We start from the raw sequence: 15058 nt of genomic DNA, 5'->3' as shown, positions 1-15058 counted from the left end.
AGTTCAACTCGCAAGGGGAAAAAGTACGAACCGGTTTATCGGCTTATTGAATTAGAGCTTTCGGAAAGATTTGCGTTAGTTAGCGGTAAAACTGGGACCTGTGTTTGAGTGTAAATTCGTTGAACATTGTGCGTGTTATAGTGGTGGTGTGGACTTCAACTGAGCTCTTTCAATGCTCGGATGGTTCCGAGAGTGTTTGCTCTCAAATTTCAGCTCGAAGGCTTCATCGTTCGGAAAGATGAAACTTTTAGCAAAGGATCGGATCAAGAATTCAAAAGGAAAGGTAACTCTATGGATTGTAGTCACGCTCCTTAAATACAGACTTCCTAAAAGACTAAGCACGCATGCCCAACTTTCTTAGAAAAGCTTGGAGCATGGAGGTAGATGGGGTAAACAGAAATATGGAGCATGATGCTCGTGGCAGTGTTTCTATGGTGTAGATTTAAGCTGACTCAAAGGTATGTTTAAAGTCACGTCAATTTATTACACGAAGCTTTAGCGTCCATTTTATTGATATTGACTGCCGAAGCAACTATATTTATGTGAACAAGAGGACACAAATCTTTATTTATACATTTCTTTTTTTTTTTTAGAATCCTGTATAAAAACAAACGGGCAGATTTTTTTTTTTTTCATATCCCACTTTTGATTTGGCATTATTTTGCACAAAGATAAACGAAACATATATCAGATGAGCATCTCTGTTAATGGCAATTATATATTCGAGGCAACGCCTAAACTCATTTTGAAATGCCTTTACATTTATTGTCTTGGTGCGTGCAGCAATTACAGGTATGGTTTGGTTTGGAGTGGACTGGACCGTGGACTGCTTTTGCGATTCCGCAGAGCGGTTCCCGCCGTGCTCTTCCGCTCTGTGCGTTACCTCGTTACGTTCACTTTTCTTCTCACAAGAGGGGACGATTTTTCTAGCACGCTTCCCATAACACACCATTGTTGACGCACACGCGTATGAAACCTGTTGTGTCTGCACCCAAAATCGCCGACATCCGGGAGGGCCAGACTGCCTCTCTGAAAACAACAAACCCTTTGATAAATCTAACGCATTTCGTCTACAATCAGCGTAGCGACACCAGCGATTTTGCATAATTTTAGATATACTATTTGAGGGAGCAATTGTCTTCGTAAAGTTTGTGGCTGTGGATCTACTAAAGCAAACCTTTTATGGAGGTTCTTCAAAACTTGGTTTTAATTATGATTTTGATGCGCCTTATTAGTGTCCTATGTGCATTTATAAGAAATAGAAAAATAGTTTTTTTGTTAGGATTTAGGATGCGAATAAAGTCAAGCTGATACGTAACTTTTCGAAAATCGTACACTGCAGATTGGGGGTCCTGCGTCCTTTTTTAAGCTCGCGTATCCACGTTCTGTGCACCCTGAATCTAGCGCCACTTATGTAATCTGCAAAGGGTGTTTCTTCGTTCACATTTATTAAGTTCAAAGGGTTTTTAAGCGCTTTATGTTTCGACGTATTTCAGCCGCTTGTCTTTCGTCTATTTATCTCGCCTTTCCCATCGAATTAAATGTGAAGCAATTTCCTTTTTTCTTCATGTGGAATTTTCCCAAATACTTCACAAGGAATGCACATCTCATTACGGGAACAGCACATGGACTTGGCGCAAACAGGGTTTTCTAAATTAGCCATTTTTGTTCATCGATTTTTCAGGAGGTCACGGTATGGAAATATGCGATATCAGGGGGGGGGGGGGGGGGGGGGGGAGGGGGGGTAAGGGAGGGCGATCCCTAAACCAATATAAGGAGGCTTTCTGCTTGTTTGATAGAGCTGCAGTGGTTGATTGGGCTCCTATAAAGTCCATTTTGTATCTACTGTAGCTTGTCTCCCCCCCCCCCCCCCCCCAACCCCCCCCCGCCCCCCCCCATCAAGTTTGCTCTCGGACGCCTCTTTCCACTCCTTCGTAAGGCGTGCGTTGTTTTGTCCTGAGAATCCTCGGACCCTGTCTTTCTTCAGGTCTCAGGTGGTGCCAGTTATTTCTAACATGATGGATTTGGAAGGCAGGATGCTCCACAACCTCGAGATGTTCTCCTTCGAATTAACAGGAGTAGCGGCCTCCCTCTATCGTCGTGGGCATCTCGAGGTCCAATCCTGACAGACGCCTCAGATGTCTCGGCAAACCCAATGTCTGGGTGGGCCCGTGGTAACACTCTCTACTGGCGAAGCGCGATGGCGTCAGCAAGGCCATGAGCGATATTCGAGTAGCACTCGACTAGGCCGAGAAACGAACGGAGGCTCCGCGTGAGTGGGCGCAGGGGTGTTCACAATGAAGTTCACTTTTCGGACAGTGGCAAGATGCCTTGCGTGGTGACCTTGTTTTCCAGGAACGACAATTCATGAGCTCAGAAGGTACGTTTCTCATTCATCCGAAGTCTAGCTGCCATGATGAGGCGGAGAACAGCGGCCAGGTTCTCCAGGTGCTCCTGTTGTTTTTGCCGAACTCAGTGATATCGTCAATGTAGAAGAGAAGGCCGACGGACCCTTGAAGAATCTACAACACACTGCTGCAAGGCTGCAGGGTCCGACGCCAAGCCAAAGCACACCCGCTTGAACCAAATAGTTCATCGTGAGTCACGAAATGGTCAAGTTTCGGCTGTCGGGTTGCAGCAACACGTGGTGCTAGGCGGACTCAACATCTAACTTAGAGATGTGGGTGGCGCGGACAAGACTGTTCAGGAGTACTTTTATGTGAGGAAAAGAGAAGTTGTCCATGGAAACAGATTTCTTAGACTCACGAAGGTCAAGGCGGAGTCAAATTCTGCCGTCCTTCTTTGTCACGACGACAATGACGGACACCCTTTCGGGGGCATTGACGCGTTCAATGGCGTCCAGCTCTCCCAACCAACAGAGTTCTTCCGAAATTTGAGGTCGAAGTGTCAGTGGGAGACGCCGTAGCTTGACAGCCACAGGAGGCATTGTGAGTCAGATGTTGACCCGATGGACCTAATATTTGGCAAGCCCGAAGGCCTGAGTTGAAAAGGCGGCAGAACTCGGCGGGCAAAGTCTTCGGAAGACAGTTCCTTGGCAAATATTAGCGTGAGAGGGGGAGCTGACTAGTTTTGATTGTCACTGGCATATTTGAAGTCTCGAAGAAACGCAAGGACGACACTTTAATGTGAAGGTTCAAAGCCTTGATTGAGTCGATACCGAGGAGGGATGTCCTTTGCGACGGGACAAAGAACAAAATATTATTGGTACGTCCCCTGTACCAGACTTCCGCGAAGGAGCAGCAACGTACGGGAATGGGCTGTTTACAGTAATCGAGAAGCTTCACTCGAGGTGCAGGAAGCAGCAACTCGGAAGCAAAATACTACTGAAAAAAGTCCGGGCTGCAATTTACGCTGTAAAGGCGGTTGGCCGGCGCATTTGTAGTATCACCTGCAACAATTGCCCACTGCATTAAAGACCCTTTTCATGGCAAACGCCATTAGGCGGTACTTCAGTCTTTGACGTCCCAGAGAACGTACGGCTAATAAAAATACTTAAAAAAAACACCCTAACACCGCTGCTTAGAATGTCAATGAAAAGTTTAACTAGCAATTTTCCAGGTGAGCGCCAAAAGAACGAAAAAGCGCGAGATCTGTAAAAAGGTTTGGAATAATGCTGTGAACCAACTTGCCTCCTCCATGGCGTTATATTGTACAGACAAGTGCCGTAGTTAAATCTCCAACTCTGATGGACGTGTACAATTTATGCTTTCTAGCACTGGTGACATAACCAAGCTCGACAGGCTTGCAAAGATGGAACGACCACAAGTCGAATGGGACGCAGGAAGCAGTCCATGTTTGTAAATAGCAAAGGGGTCTATACCAAATGATTGACGAAAGAAACGTAAATGCACTGTACGAAAACCTTTGATACATGAAACCCTAGTGACGTCACTCGCCTCATCGCAAGCTGCCGTCGCCGCGGCAGCGTGCACAAGAGTAATCTTTACTGGGAAACGTACGCAGTGAGCGTTACGTGCTTTGCATTGATATCAGGAAATCAATATCAATTATATGGTTCGGATGCTCATGTTGTGATTGTTCTTTATTGAAACGAATGTTGTGCTGTATGTTGTATGCGTGATATGCACTTTTCGCTTTAATCATTGAAGTTTTTTTGTTTTTTTCTTCTTTTGTGAGGACGCCGATACAAAAAATGGCATACGAGCCATATACAGTTTCGCTGTAAAACGTTGACTTCCAGGATAAAAGCAGACGACCCCTAATCGTTCAGGAACGTAATGGACTTGCCAGCGACGCACATGTAATAGAAAATGCTTGCGCGTATAGAGCCGACGACGGAAAGGACGCCACTATTAAGACTTTGTCATCGTTGGACGGGTCCTGGTAGTCGACTCCACAAGCGACTCCAGCGGCCGCAATAAAAACATTGCTGACAATGTGCTGGATGACGAGGCAGGGTGCTGATGGGAACTGCAGCGTAAACAGTGTGGTGGTGCATTGTCCGTGCCACGGGAGAGTTAAGGAGAGGTGGAGGGGCGGTGGTTACTGTGCGAGTGGCCGGCGGGACGAGAGGCCCGCGGAGGAGCTGAGTCATGGTGCATCTATTGGCCGTAACTCGCTTGCAGGGGAGGTAGCCAACGTGGAGACGAGCAATGACGCGTTGAATTCCCTGGCTGGCGAACATTTCGTGAGGTCACACGCTCACCGTGCCCTGGAGCAAGTTCTTGGACGTACTGAGCGGCTTGCTGTAGCTTCCGTGCCAGAAACATGACCCGCGAAAGCGAAAGTGACGAACCTTTTAAAAGAAGGCCCTCACGAACATGCTGAGAAGTGATGCCTACCAAACACTGTCTGCGGAGGGGAGTCGCCGAAGGCAATGAAAGAACAGGACGCAGAGAGCTCGCGTAAAGCAGCAAAGTATTCTTGAACGAACTCTCCTGGTTACTGCGCGCGGTGACCGAAGCGGTGACCTTCAACAACGACGTACTACGCGACGGAGAAATGCTGCGTTAATGCAGTTATGGCCTAGTAGTACAATGACGGGGAAGCGGGAGACGTTTTGACGTCATCGTAGACTTTAGGTGGTAGCGCGAAGAAAATACGCTGGCCTTCAATTCCCAAGCTGTGCAGGAAGAGGGCCTTTGCGCCGCTGAGGCGGAACCTCAGACGCTCCAGAGGCCAGAAGGAACATCTCGAACATTCGGAACAATTGCGGTTAGGCAACAGCTAGACGGCCGGGAACAGGTAGGAACAGTGCTGGTGGAGCGAGGCCGGAAAAACTCATGGCGTGGGCGGCGTGACCACGTACAAGGTCCCTCCGACGAAAATGTCTGATCCTCGTCGCCATTCTGGTGTCGTGGCCGAAGGCCGGAGTTGGGGGAAGTCACCGAGCCATGACCTGAACGTCAACTGATATTAAGAGCATGACAATGCAATTATATAGACAAAAACACTAGCGCCACTTACGTCAAAAGGTTATGAGATTACACAACGAAATATCAACAGAAACCAAAATTAACAATACCTGTGTTTTTTTAGAGTGTCAGTTACTATCGTAAATTACTTGCCCAGCCTTTGATTCCTTCGAAGCATAGGAGACGGGAAAAAGCTATGCTGGGTTTTCACCCTCCTCAAGAGTGAATCTCTGCGTTAGCCTGGAAGACGTTCTTCGTAAGTCATAGTACCTCAAACATAGCGATTCATCATGTTTCTCTTCTCGTATTTACACAAAGGCACCGTTACAATTTTAACGCTTATTATGTGTAAATTACAACTCTAAAAATTCCATAAACGTATATATACATATATAAATTCTTCATTTAAAAGTATATGTTGTAGAGCTAATTCTCACATCGAACCTCCTGTATGTTAATTCCTCGTCTCATTTTAATTGTAATCTAAATCATTTTGCATAAAACAAGCTTTTACGTTCATTTATTTTCTCTTTATTCGAAGTGTCTATTTTTTTATATCTTCCTCCGAAGTCTCGTACTTTTTGTTCATTCACTTGTTTGAGTTCGCTATAATTTCTGCTGGCGGAACAATGCCCGACTCGTCGTTTCTGCAATAATGACGTCGATTATCTCACTCGAGCGAACGGCGACGCGTTAAACTAAATTGAAATGAAGCCCGGGAATTGTCGGGCACTTCCGAAACGAGATGACTCGAGCGCATTAGCTCACACCGATGGATCAAGAGCAAGCGAATTCGGGAGTCCATAAAGACCGTTGCAATCATTCTGCACGTAAAGCGTTTTTTTTTTTTTTTTTTTTTTTCTTTTTTTTTTAAGCTTGCGGTATTTGATTTAGCAGATGGGGATCAAGTGAAACGGAAATGGCATGCACCTTACCAGGGAATACATTTCGCTCCGTGAAAGTCAGAAATCTTGAAGACAACAGCTTTTGCGTAGTTCGAACGGCTGAACGCACGTTGACTCGAGGTCTTCCCCATTTGAATTGGGAGGGCTGGCTGCCGCCATCTATCGTCGTGCACCGCCTTCGGGACAGCGGAGAGAGCTGTCTGTGTGGTCTCGGCGATTTCGGTATTTCGGTGTGTCGGTGGCAGCCTTCTCTCTCGACGCGATGCAAAAATGCGACAGCGTGGACAGCGCGGTGCGCGTGACTTCTCTCGGACGTGGTCTTTCCATACCGATTGGGGAGGATTAGCCGCTCTGGGTGCGTTGTCCGTTGTTAATAAACGGAGTAGAATGTATTCTACCCGTAAAGTATTTGAAGAAATGTGTGTGAGCCAACTTACCTGCGGAACACTATACCCGCAAACTGGGTGCCGGACTTTTCATTGAACGCCATTTCATCGAATAAGTGGACATTTATGCGTCCACCTATGTGTCGTTCGTCATGGGCAATGCTTTTAGAGTACCAGGGGTAATTTCTAGCTTGACGCGTAATTTTAGAAACCCTCATTCATTGATTCACCTTTTTAATTCTTTAGTGAGGTCACGACTCGAGTTTGGGTCTGTCGTATGGAACTCAATATAAAGACGCAGACTATGAGTATAGAAAATGTTCAGAAAAGAGTTGTCCGGATTGTTTATGATTATACTATGAGGCGCGCGTTTAATATTGGTATGAATATATAATGAAAATGTTTTCTCTTTCACTTCTCTTCCAGATTTAATTTTCCTGCACAAGGTTGTAAATGGCGTAGTTGATTCGGCGCAACTCCTTGCGAAAGTGAACTTTCATATTCCATTTCCAGTAACCAGACACCTTGTTTGTTTTGATATTCGCTTGCCATGTAATACCGCACCTTTCTCACGAATTCGGTCATTATATAATACATTCGCTCCACCTCACCTTGACATATCTACATCAATTCCTAATACCGTCACGATTGGAATGATATTATTCCAGCATTTAGCATTATTTTTGCGTTATATGTTTTATCTTTTCAGTAAGCGTGTTTAGACCCTATGTATTTGCTTGCTGATTTTGTTTGTTTGTATTGGTGAACCAATAAGAAGACCGATGGGGTTGTTTTGGGGCACCCAAAAATAAAGATTATAAAAATATATAAATATGATTATAATATCACGGGACGGCCATTCATTGAACACCATTTCAACAAGTCACTTCGCACAGTTTCATCGATATTTTCTTTATAAAGTTTTGGGGTATAAATCTGATTTTTAGTTGCTCTACTGTCGTTTCTGTGTTGATTCACGCTTTTATCAAATCACCCGGACCAGGATTACTTCCCCGGACACTCTTTCACCATAAGCTTGTCAGTAAATCATAACGCAAAACATGATTTTTCTTTTTTTTTTTTTGTAAATGAAGCAGTTTTTCGTCACACACTTTGATCCCCCTCCACCCTCTTATTTGTTCACGCATGAAAAGTACATGCTACAAAAAAGAAAAAAAAAATACTCGTCGCTGCGCCATTTCTTTTTATTTTGTATTTATCTGTTTCAGATATTCAGTCCCGATTTTTCCGCCGCCCTGAGCTCCTGGTTATACGTATGAGACGGTTGCTGCTTCTCAGCCACTTGCAGCTCTGTTTATTAAGACATAAATGGCCAGGTGAACATCTTATGACGACGAAAGTTGTGAAATTCATTTTAGGCGAACGGTTTGTGACTGATTTTACTAGGCCTATTAGGTAAAACACCGTTGCTTTTGAAAACCACATTTTTCCGCATCCCCACTTTGAAAAAAAAAATACTAATAACGCCAGTTTTTTTTTTTATTTATTTATTAAAGAGAGGAGTCCTGAGCGGGCCACAGCCCGTGGTATTCAGTCTGCAGGTGAGCGCATTATCCATAGCCACTTTCATTGCTTTGTAATTGATCGGCTAACTTTAGAGCTTTCTGGTGTTGTTAGCGCATGCTTATATTACGTGCAAGTCCATATCATGTCAATTATTAACTCATTCAAAATAAAAAGTACAAAAAAATTATTCGGATTAGCGCGACGAATCGTGTGCGTTACTTAGCGCCAAAGACGCCTGGATGAGCCTCAACAAAAAACATAAAAAAGCACATGGGTACACACGCATACAAAACTGATTGTCCGAAGTGTGAAGGCTGCAGAATCGATACAGTCTTTTAGTAATATTATATCGAAGTAATTGACTAGCTCAAACATTTTGGACATTCATCTGCGTTTTGGGGATGGCTTTCATTTCACGCAACACCGAGCATTATTTCTTTGTAACGTTGCAAAACAGCCCTAATAAATGAGAAAGGTAAAAAAAAACAAAAAAAAAACGAGTTCATCCGAATAAAAACTAAACCTATAGTGTTCCTCACCATGTAAACAAAATTAAACGTACGAATGGCAACACAAAGAGAAAGAAGAGGCACAAAGCACAGAGGCACCGTTCTTTCTCTTTCACCAAATAATAAGAAAAAAACAGGTGAAAGAAAAAAACACGTTTATGATAGTTTTATCTCCGAAACGAGAAAACCCATATTCCTTTCGTGCTCATTCTGCGGAAGTACCCGGCTATTCATCAGCTGTGGTTTCCATTCCGCGGTAGTCGCTGATATTCTTCAATATCGCTGCGCTTGTTTGTGTTTGTACGTCCGCCATGTATAGCGGACTCACACTTGGCTGAACGCCTATGCGTGAGCCGCTATCTTTGTAATGCGTAAATATAAGCCATTTATTCTTCGTCGGTGCAAGCAATCCTCTCCGCTGTTGAAAGAGTTTCGGCGAGAAGTATCTGCTCAAGGAAATGCGCTATGCTCTCCCTGCTATTACAGGCTGTGTAGGTTAATGTTTGAAAGGGGTTTATGCCTTACATTTTAGAATCTTTGTTTTTGATTTACATTTGACCTCGAATCCGCGTGTGTGTTGAGGTTATAAACGAAAATTTTCTTTTCGTCGAGGTATACTAGACGAGAAGTTTATGCGCAAGGTTCTTGGGTTATTTTTTTCTTGTCGTTGAGGCCATTCTTTAACAGTTTTTGTTTTGTAGGATTATCATTTGATAACGAAATAAATCCGGAGTAGTCAATCAAAGCGAATATTTTTCTTCTTGTTCAGAACGACTTCAAATGCCTTGGTATTTCGCACGCATTTTGATAATTATACTATACTGCGCACACTGCAACCTTACTAAAATATGAAAATGCTTCTAATACTTGAATTAAACTTCGGAACCAACGCGTTTAAGAAGTCGGGAGGTTCTATCGGGGGAAAATGAAATGAGAACAAAGGAACGCGTAGCTCGCGGTATACAGGCTGCGCCGCCTGGAAGTGAGCCTAGGGGCGAGGCTGTGTGGCCTACTCCGATGTGTTCGCTCGGCGCTTACCAAGCTTCGGCTTTGAGCCTCTTAGTGCGCCGAGAGCTATCACCGCTACCTTCGCTAGCTCGGTGCGTGCGGCGTGAAGGAGCTCGCCGCTAGTAGTAGCTAAAGTGCGCGCTCAACCAGCGCGCGCTTTAGCTGCAGAATAGTTCCTCCTCTGTTCGTCCTATTTCTCGCTTCCCTTTAATTTCGGAAAAGCGTTGTTAGAGAAAGAAACAACAGATTTTAAGATCTTGGTGGGCGTCCGCGTTTCGTTTCGGTTTAGTCTTATCTAGAATTCAGAGAGTAAGGAATCACGGTGCTAAATTTTGGTGTTCAATATTAGAATAAATATACCTATTCATTCGCTTTGTATGTGTTTTTTTTTTTAAGTTCACGTTACAACACCCTCGCGCTACTTAAGCAGTTCATTCCGTTTTTGTTTTTTGTTGTTGTTGGCAACCATTCCTTTTGGACTATTTAGGTTATCTCTAAAATGCAGACCTTATTTTTGTACTGCGAGCGCATTCGGGTGTTCTTAGAGCAGAGGTGCAGTGACCAAACCATCGCGCATTTTTTATTGGCTCCGCATCTTTAACGTCTTTACATTTCAAAATATATACACTACAGCACTCTATGCATTAACATATTATACTAAATATTATCATCCGGTGCATATTTTAAACCACGGCAGTCCCCCCCCCCTCCCCCCCCCCCCCCCCCCCAGAACTCATTAACATTGCCCAGATTCGTAATGTGTGAGGACAGTGATTATGGGCATTCTGCGGTATTCATATCTAGAATTCAATATCGTAGTACATTCACAAAAGTTTGAAACCAAATTCAGTAATTATGATTTGTCACTTAAAGTACGAATGGTTAATTTATTTTATATGTTATGTTTCCAACATTATATTACTAATTACTTAATTTGACATTCTGTTGCTACCTATCGAAGGTTAGTCGCAGTCTTTGTATTATCATTGGCGATCATCCTAATGTTTTGTTAAAATATGACCAAACTATAGCCAAAGCAGCTATGAGCCCAGAAGCTGTCCAACAAATTTGTACCACGTATTTTTTTTAGACAATCCATTGAATTCAAAAGAATTGAAATTAACTTACGTAGCTCTATTTTTTTTGCATCCCTTATATCGATATGCCTACACGAGAGAAATTTATGGTTAAATCCGAAACGCTATAGGAGGTATTCACTGGACGCCATATTTGAGGGCGATGTTCAGAGCGCATGCTCGGAACGAGCTCACATTAATAGCCTGCTCAGTCCGGCAACCTTGACGGTGCTAAATGCACGCTCCAAAAGGACTGCGGAAGCTCGCCGTCAGCACGCGCTCAGCAGCAGCGCGCACGGATACGGCCTCCAGTGAATACTCCCTATAGGCGTGACAGCTTTACATTCTGCTCATCGAGCGCAGGTTCGTCTCCTACTTTCGCAGGGGTCGGGGGAACGTCAAAACGCTGACCTCCGATTGGCTCTGATATAAAGATAGTGTGTAAACCTCAAGGCAGCTTGCCTTTGAGGTCTACCCAACATCTTTAAATCAGGGCCAGTCAAAGCTCCGCTTTCTGACATCACCACAACCCCTGCGGAAGAACCAGACGAACTTGCGCTTCACGTATCCTGTAAACACCTCACGGTTTACGAGCACTGCGTGTGCGCAGAGGCCAGATTCATGTCAGACACTGTGCGCCTGCACATGTCCCGTGACGTCAGAGTTTGCTTACGGGTGTGTACGTCTCTGACTTCAGCGTCGAATATTGGATGAGGTTGCAGCCACCAATATGCCCTTTACGTCTCGCTCCAGTGCGGCCGGCCATTGTGCCCTTCTCGTTCCCGGAGTCCCTGCACCAGGGGCAGCGCTTCAACGTGCTCTGCACAGTGTCCAAGGGCGACTCTCCGATCCACATTGCCTGGTACAAGGACGACGCGCCCGTGGCCACCACGGGTGCAGCGGCCGTCAGCGTGCTCAACGTCACCCAGTTCTCGTCGACGCTCATCTTCGACAAGCTGGTTCCCGAGCACCGGGGAAACTACACCTGCGAGGCGCGAAACCAGGCGGGACTGGTTCGGGCCACCTCCACAATGGTAATTCACGGTATGGCTTTGATGCACCTTTTACCGCATGCCCGTCCTCCTATCTTTCACTTGCCGGCAGTTACCTAGAAACAACACATCTTTTATTAGAGGGAATACATTCTACTCAGCTCATTTTCATCACTTAGCGAGGCTACGGCGCCAAACCTTCCCCTAGCCTGATGTGCTCTCTGCTTCCGATAGAACGCATGCGTTTCGCGCTGTCAACGCTTTCACGTGGCGCCAATAGAAAGGACAGGCGCCAGCGCGCCGACATACCGGACTGACCAAGACAGCAGAGACGGTTGTTCACGATAATCACGGGCGGCCAACACCCCCTACCTATTCAAAGGGGACTGTGCAAGTCCAAGAGTTTCAACTATGCACCGCCTGTCGGCGCCAAGGCCATTGGATTTTCGCGGAGTGAGGTGTATTTCCCTGGTAAAGTTGTCTCAAACAGTCTAAAAATATCCACCTCGTCTACCTTTTTGCAAAGCTCTTAGAAGAGCCAATCGCATCAATCCACGGAGGCAGCGCGGCGAATGACAATGCCATGAAAATATGTACATGCCTAAAAAAGCTGCCTATGCTGTGACACTGCACATGATGTTTCGTGTACCAACGTTGTCCTTAGTTTCACAGCTCAGAGTGCTTCTTTTAGTTTCAAACATATTTCCAGCCCCGTCATTTTCGAGCTTCCTGCGTTGATTTCATGGATTTGCTATAAAAAAAGTACTATATTGCGGGAATGTAAGCTCGCCGGATTAATACGATTTATTGCTACTGGATACGATACGCACTCTGCCGGGAGTCTGCTAGCATGTAGCGCCGGTGGATTCGACACAGGATGTCAAACTTTCAGTTTCGATACGTGATCTGAACTAAAAGTGAAAACGATTTTTGTAAACAATGAAGGGGAGAGGAACTGATACGGGAAAACCAGAAAGCATGACAACAAATAGCGCCTGCTGCAAAAAAAAAAAACAACAAAAAAACACTTTTGTTTATTGTTTATTAAAAACTTTTTTTTTTTTGCTTTTAACTCTAGATTTATATAACTTGAAGTCTTGAAACCTTGAGATCGGATCTCAACAACCGACGCTACAAAGGTGGGGGAGTATGATGCTCCGACGCTGCATAGTTTTTGTGGAGAAGGAATACTCTTACATTTTTTTCAGCAGGCGTCCTAAAAAAAAAAAACTTAGATTAAAATGATATTAACTAAGAAACGATTGTTTACTTCATCTAGTGTGCCTCCAAAGTGTGTGTCGTCTGAATTAATAAATTGACCTTTTTTACCGTCAATAAGACATTGACACACATTAAAATACATACAAATTACTGCATCTTTAATTTTGTAAAATTTTAGTTAATAGCACGCAAATTTTTAGGGCTTAAATTTTTTCTCGAAGCGACATAGATTTATGCCTCATTTGCAAATGAACACTTGAAAGCGGGGGTGTGCTTTGGTCACACACAAAGTTTACTGACCAATTTAGATGGGTACTCCGGAGGTGCGATGTGCTGACAAAACTAATAACAATTTCTAGATTCCCGGGCATTACACTTCCCGGCATGCTACGGTACATCCAAATTCTAAATAGCTACTGATGAAAGGGCGAATAAAGGTCACGCCAAAACAAGCACTTAAATTTACTTGCGTATTTCAGTGGCAATATTTCTACTTTTGGAAACTAGCATGTTTATCTGGCACCCTAAAACAAATAAACGCCGCATTTTTTTTTTCTGCTCAGCAACTGCTGGAGTGAGCTTCAATAGAATTAATCTCACGCAACCAAACCTTCTGTAATTCATTTGAAAGAAGTTCTACTGGTAAAATAATGAACAAGTACCCAAACCAGTTATCACCATTTCAGCAATGCTGGTAGAGGTAGGGGTAGAGGACATAATTAAAACATCAATGAGCTCGCTGGTAGCGCTAGTGATAGACGACATAATTTAAAAATTTAATGAGTTTTCACAACAAAAATATTTGGGTCAAATATATGGGTTGTTAATTCAGTTATGCCGAAATCGTTGTATTGAATAATTTCGAGGCAAAACAGTAACCATCATCTTTTCCAGAGCTCCTTTTTAAGATCGGAAAATATTGGTAATTTCCGTACTCTCATAATCACTCAACAATCACTGAGAGCAACCCCATGGTAGCGTTCAAAAACGATTGTGAACTCAACAAACTAACCTGTCACGATTACACACATTTCTAAGTCTAAAGATATGCATTTACCTTTCGGCATGACACTGTTGGAGCTCACCATGTGCTGTTTCCCTTGCTCACTGTTCCTGCGCAAATGAAATTTTGTGATACACCTATAATTCGAGCTTCATCACTCACTAGGATTCCTCTGTTCGTAGCGATTGTATGTGTTCGTGCTTTGCAAGAACCTTTTACATAGACATTTTTTAGCTGTCATTTGACGCTGCGCACAATGTAGGTATATGCAAAGGTACATTATGCTAACTATTCAACAGCAGACATTATTGTTTTGGGAAAATATATCTCGCGCCCTGCCACTTGCCGAGCACCCTTCGTAGAATGCTGTGATTGGGGTCCCACCCCCACTGTGGGAATGCTGACATGCCAGCAAAGCTGTCATTTTTAGTTTCTCGGCCACTACAGTGGGTTTACCTTTACGAAACCTCGGGCATCTTTGATTTTCCTAGCGTCGATGTGGATGGTGCTGACCACTCAGTGAACTGAGTTGTAAAGTCCACATACCTGCAAATACTGATTTCTGGTATTATTTTTAATATTCCCCGAGCTTTCGGAGGTTGTGAGTTGTGATCATGCCTTGATAATTCTGTGTTCGTGTCTAAGTGTCACATTTCGCTACTTTTTGGTTTACTTATTTCAGCTTTTGACGGACGCGTTTGTCTTTCCAGTGCCTCCAAGATGGCGGATAGAACCATCAGACTCTATAGTGGTCAAAGGAGGAACGGCAATCATCGACTGCCAGGCCGATGGTTTTCCTGTTCCGCGAGTTCGCTGGACAAAATCTGAAGGTATACACTTGTCTCATTGCTCTTTTTTTTTTCTTTTTGCGGGGAGGGGGGGGGGGGGGGGGGGAAAGGAGGGGGAGGGGGGGCATACATTTTAGTGACAGCATTCTGTTTTTATTTCTAATCTAGGTTGTTTTGTTTTTTTTTACTTTTCAAACAACAACTGCAGTAGAGTCTCCGATGATAAACTAATTTATGCAGAAGCGCT

At 44.1% G+C, this 15058-nt stretch overlaps 1 protein-coding gene across 1 annotated transcript in view; it reads left to right on the top strand.

The window, feature by feature from the left end:
* The window catches only part of LOC8027799 (Down syndrome cell adhesion molecule-like protein 1 homolog), a 101949-nt gene that overhangs the window by 42645 nt on the left and 44246 nt on the right, over positions 1 to 15058 (top strand). Inside the window, exons 6-7 of the mRNA XM_040207633.1 lie at positions 11561 to 11851; positions 14734 to 14855. Of these exons, the coding sequence (XP_040063567.1) occupies positions 11561 to 11851; positions 14734 to 14855 (413 nt within the window). The remainder of the gene's footprint in view (positions 1 to 11560; positions 11852 to 14733; positions 14856 to 15058) is intronic.

The sequence above is a fragment of the Ixodes scapularis genome, unplaced genomic scaffold (assembly GCF_016920785.2).
Source record: "Ixodes scapularis isolate PalLabHiFi unplaced genomic scaffold, ASM1692078v2 PGA_scaffold7__128_contigs__length_106722199, whole genome shotgun sequence".
NCBI classification, from domain to species: Eukaryota; Metazoa; Arthropoda; class Arachnida; order Ixodida; family Ixodidae; genus Ixodes; species Ixodes scapularis.
This window is presented reverse-complemented; position numbering and strand designations above follow the sequence as displayed.